The 5,328-nt window shown below is 37.0% G+C and overlaps 1 protein-coding gene across 1 annotated transcript; it reads right to left on the bottom strand.

Annotated features, from left to right (window-relative positions):
• Positions 1-3,080: 3,080 nt before the first annotated feature.
• Positions 3,081-4,486, bottom strand: LOC107197742 (prosaposin). Its single transcript, XM_022672944.2, has 5 exons — positions 4,378-4,486; positions 4,114-4,178; positions 3,802-3,900; positions 3,562-3,716; positions 3,081-3,282 (listed from the first exon to the last, which is right to left on the bottom strand). Exons 1-5 carry the CDS (start codon positions 4,427-4,429, stop codon positions 3,279-3,281), a joined length of 375 nt encoding a protein of 124 aa, XP_022528665.1. The 5' UTR covers positions 4,430-4,486; the 3' UTR covers positions 3,081-3,278.
• Between the last annotated feature and the right edge of the window lie 842 nt (positions 4,487-5,328).

The raw sequence follows: 5,328 nt of genomic DNA, 5'->3' as shown, positions 1-5,328 counted from the left end.
CATAAGATAGATTCCATGTTCTATAGAACACATATAGTTTGATCTTGCATTTTTTTAGCCAATCAGAGTGCTTCATTTTCACTCAACCGCTCTGCTTATTTATCAATTGTTGCCTGACTAAATCTATATTTATTACTGAGCGTGTTTACGTGCACTCTTTAATCAGATCACAATCTGATTCCTACAGTTATATGATTATTAAGTGCTTGTATAAACAAATACTTTGATTTCTTAGATTGAATTATTGCTAGAAACATTTTTAAGAAATCTGAAAATGAAAGATGGGTTTGTGCTCAGTAATTGGATATCTCAGGGCATTTATACACTTAATATGATTTTGATATGATCTGTTTTCTCAATCTATGCATGCATGCTAATGCAACCGGGTGTGACGGAAACACGCAAATATGTGTTAACAGTGTGCAAGCTGGTGTTATTGAGAATGCTAATCACTGGGTCCCTAATGTCGCCCCAAGTTCGTCTGTTGTGAGTGTGTTTGCAGTTGCTGGTGCTGTTGTGCTGTTTATCGGTCTGGCCGGTTTGCAAGGACGCTTATGTAGCAAACTACTTATGGAGCTTTTTAGGCACGCAAACTCTCACTCATTCGCTCGGTCTCTCTCCATGTCTCTCACACACACAGCTGATGACATTTCCTCTTTCTAAGGTGGAAGATGCAGCTACACTAGCATTTATTCCTCCATTAAAGCTCTCAATTTAGTGAGTTAACTTACAATTTATACTTAATAAAATGATAAAAAGGTTGGCAGGTCTGAAAGTGCGTCTGAACATTTTTGACTGCATTGTTGACGCAATCTGATTTCTCTACATGTATCAGATTACCTAGTAAATGTAAGTGCATTCACAGAGAAAGCTGAAGATAATTAAGAAAAAATAATTTTAGGAGATACAATTCAGAAATGATTCACTTGACTGGTCAAATCCATCTTCTATAGAAGATGTGGTTTTTGCTGTGAAGCGATTTTGGTGTTGGGCGTTGTTTCAAGCAGTAGTTGTGGGCTGTGGTTTTGTCCACGCACGTCACTCTTCCTCTGCTACCTCAATGAGTATTGCTCTTGCACTGTGATACGTTTAAAGTGCTATATGTATACTATTAAAATATGCAGCACTACTAAGTACAACTTACACTGCTGTGACTGACGAACACACTTATCAATTATTACTTATTAATAAACACTGCCCTGTCAGAATGTTATGACCACCACCTTGTTTCTACATTAACTGTTTATTTTATCAGCTCCAGTGGGCAATTAAGAGCAATTTGTAGTTCTACAATTGCAGACTGTTAGTCTGTTACTCTGCAAACTTTGTTATCCTCGCTAATTTAGCCAAGCAGGCCCAAATTATGATGTTCCCTCCATCATACAACAGGGATGTTGTTTTCATGGTGATGTGCAGTGCCTTGTTTTATGCCAGAGGTAGTTAAACAAGAGTTAATCTTATCTTAATAGTTAATCTTAAAAGTCAACTTTCCACAAAACATGTGGAGCAAGCATCACTGTGCTCTTTCACAAATTTCAGGCATGCAGAATGTTCTTATAGTAAGCAGATTGAGGCTTCCTTCATGTTGTCCTGTTATAGACACCCTGCTTGTTTAGGGTTTTACAGACGCTAGACTCATGAACATAGATGTCTGCCTGTATCAACAACGTCTTCAAGTCTTTGTCGGGGTTGTTTCTTTACCTCATTGATGAGTCTCCCCTGTGCTCTTGGGGTAATTTTGACTGGGTACCTCCTATAAAAGCTCTTTTTGGAGTGACATTGGCTCACATACGTTTATCCTTCTTGTGTTGAGCACACTCAAAAGGTTTAAATGTTGTTTTTTTTCTAAAAGTCAAATTAGCTCTAGACCACACATCCTCTCTAGCTAGACTGCAGAATTGCTAATATTTGACTCTAATTAGTATTTTTGTGGACATTAAGAAAAGGGTTTACATACTTTTTTTATTAGATTTTTATGGCTGTTGTTAATGAAGACATGAATGTTCTTGCTTCTTGAGATGTTATTACTTTAGACACATTATAATCGTCAATACCTTTGACTTGCATGCAGATCAGATCACATTTTATGATAGATTTATGCAGAAAACTACAAAGGGTTCACATACTTTTTCTTGCCACTGTACAAAGTCCTGTCAGGATACTATACAGTTTTCATGTGGAATGTTCATGTTACATTTCTTGCCTTGGTGCTTCTTAGACCCTGTGTGTAAGCCCACTTTAGATCTTCACACTTCACACGTACTCTCTCATTATTAGAACCCTGTTGAAATCCAAAAGGAAACTACAACCCCTGTTTACCAAGTAATTCACAGCGATTTGCATTAGGATTCATAACTGAATAATTAATCCAGGGTTTAAGGAGAAGCCATGTTGAGACTGTAGTTTACTACACTGCACTTTTGTTTTTTATTTTTCTGCTTTAAGCTTTCTGAGATGACTCAGTTGGTACACTGCACTGACCAGAAACAACAATTAAACATGCTACCGTGCTAGCCTGCAAGGATTCAAGGAGATTGTATTGTCATTCGCATCACATGTGGTACATGAGGTGGAACGAAATTGTGATCTCACGATCCAGTTTACACCCAAGAGCTGTTATTTAAAAAAACATAGATATATAGATAAAATAAGATCAAATAAAAGAATACAATAAAAATAGAATATACAAAATAGATAAAAGATAAAATAATAATAATAAATAGGGAGAGTAGACAGGTTGCAGACTGCAACAGTGAGCAAAGTCCACACAACTGAAGAAAAACATTAGCAAAATATGTACAGTATGTATGATGGGTGGAGGCCACATCTACTAACTAGACTACTGTGTCTAAGTGTGTGTGTGTGGCAGACAACCTACATGACTATAAAACTAGTAGGTTGGTTGTAACTTGTTAATGTGTGGTATGTGGTCTAAAAATATTAAAATGCTCTCTTACACCATTGTCATGGTTGTTTTAGTATTGTTCAATTTCATGACGTTTTAATCCTGAGTTAAGTGTTATCATAGCTTGTAGAAAAAAATACACATTTGGAAAAAAAAGGACAAAAGCTATTTCAGATGCAGATTATTTCAGTGGTTTATTAGAGCACAACTTCAGGCTTTATTAGTTCATCATAACATTTCTTTATAACACTTTTTTTTATGCATTCAATTCATTTAAGTTATAATGCTGATGTTCTTTTGAAGATTAGAACTCTTTCAGAGCTTCTTCTAGATGGAGCTCTGGAACAGCTTGAATGAGTTTCAGCAGGGTCTTCTAGCTGTAATTTGTTGGGGGTGAGGGAGGGAGAGACGGCAAACAAAGTTCCTTAATTATTTGGACAGTCAGCAAATTCATGGAGAAACAGACACTTTACTGATCGGTATCCCAGGAAGGGGTTTAGCCTAGTCTTAATCTCGGACTACACATTATTTAAAATGAAGATTTTTCATTGAAAAGAAACACTAGTCTAGTACTAGCTTTAATTCCTGTATAAGAAACCAACCATTAATCTCTTGTAAATTGTGCAAATAGATTAATAAATTATTTTTTTACACACCAAACGCCAATGTGAGAACAGATGATTGCTGGATTATCGACAGTAGAAAGCTCCTCCACCAAGACATCAAAGTATCTCTTGACCATGCGATTACACAAAAACTTCAGGAAGCCAATACCATCACAGACAGTGCCCAGCATTGCCTTAACTGCTTCCTGTGGAGAAGTTTAAAGTGTATAAGATATAAGAAGGTATTTTCTTATTATGGTTATAGTGATTATAGTGATAGTGGGCACTCACTTTGCTTGTATTAGTGCCAAGGCTACTTTTCAGTCTTCCCATGGCCCACTTGCATGCCCAGCACATGCCTGGGAATTCAACCTCAGGCTCAAGAAGATCCTGATAAAACAAGAGTGCAAATAAAAAGCATTCCTTTATTAGTATGCAACCCAGTATTGAAAGCTCTGTGGCTTTTACAGTATACTCGTTTGATTGGGTGTGGCAGGCATGTGCATTGTACAGAAACTGAAATCAAGTCACATACTCAGTGTTTTTATGCGTTGTAATGATTTACTGAAATATGAAAATATAAAATGCGTAAGTAAAAAGTACCAAACTCTCATTGAGATGCTCCTCATCATCGTCAACTCTCAGGAGTTCCAGGTGCATCGCACAAACTGAAAATCAGAGAGGGACAACACAACTCCTATAAACACACACACAAACACACACAAGCTACACAAGAGGTATGTATTCCTTTTCTGGTTCTAAGTGCTATGTAGTTTCGAGGGTTTAATCATGTGAACCATTTGGTTCTTTAGTGTCGTACACAAAATAACAGCCTAACTGTAGGTGTGCTATCACTGCTGGTCTTACCTGTGCCGATAAGCAGAAAGGTGAGTAGAATGATCTTGAGCATGGTGGTCATCCAAAATGAGCAATGTAAGTAAATCTCTGAGCTGAATCTCTGAACTGTTATTACAAGGTCACTTCATGGTCTTATATAGTTTTAAGTAATGTCACACGTTTTTTTTTTTTACTGTTTGGCCTCCACCCACAAACAGTTGTTTCACAATACAGTGGAGCTTGAACGTTTGTGAACCATTTAGAATTTTCTATAGGTCTATATACACAGCCTTAAAAAAACACAAAAAACTTGTATTTTAAAGGGATTTTAAGTGATAGACCAACACAAAGCAGAAGTAACTTTACCTTTCACTGCAGTTACAGCTGCAAGTCTTTGGGGGTATATCTCTACCAGCTTTGCACATCTAAAGATTTAAATGTTTGCCAATTCTTCTTTGCAAAATAGTTAAAGCACAGCAAGGTTGGATGGAGAGTGTCTGTGAAAAACAGTTTTTCTCAATAGGATTTAGGTCTTACCTAACACGTGAATGTGCTTACATGTAAACCACTGCATTGTAGCTCTTTTGTGGCTTTATGTTTTGGGTCATTGTCCTACTGGAAGGTAAACCCATGACCTATTCTCAAATATTTTGCAACTTCCACCAACTTTTCCTCCATGATTGCCCTGTATTTAGCTCCATCCATCTTTCTATTAACTCTGACTCTTTCTTGTCCCTGCAAAAAAAAAAAAACATCCTCTCAGCATGAAAATGTCAACACCATGTTTCACAGTGGGTACAGTGTGTTTAGTGTGATGTATGGTGTTATTTTTCCACCACATATTGCATTTTGCATTTAGGCCAAAGGGTTTAACTTTGGTCTCTTTGACTAGATGATCTTTAACCATGTTTGCTGTATTCCCCGATGACACTTCTTATCCTTTGCTGTTAAAATGGATTTCCAGATGCCACTCTTCCATAA

This window comes from Astyanax mexicanus, chromosome 14 (genome assembly GCF_023375975.1).
Source record: "Astyanax mexicanus isolate ESR-SI-001 chromosome 14, AstMex3_surface, whole genome shotgun sequence".
Classification (NCBI taxonomy): Eukaryota; Metazoa; Chordata; class Actinopteri; order Characiformes; family Acestrorhamphidae; genus Astyanax; species Astyanax mexicanus.
This window is presented reverse-complemented; position numbering and strand designations above follow the sequence as displayed.

Bases quoted from the DNA above. Each gene is read 5' to 3' on its own strand.
- LOC107197742 (XM_022672944.2), bottom strand. From the start codon at position 4,429: ATGACCACCATGCTCAAGATCATTCTACTCACCTTTCTGCTTATCGGC. The intron at 4,179-4,377 runs GTAAGACCAGCA...TCTGATTTTCAG, and splicing joins CTTTCTGCTTATCGGCACAG to TTTGTGCGATGCACCTGGAA. The intron at 3,901-4,113 runs GTACTTTTTACT...TTGTTTTATCAG, and splicing joins AGCATCTCAATGAGAGTTTG to GATCTTCTTGAGCCTGAGGT.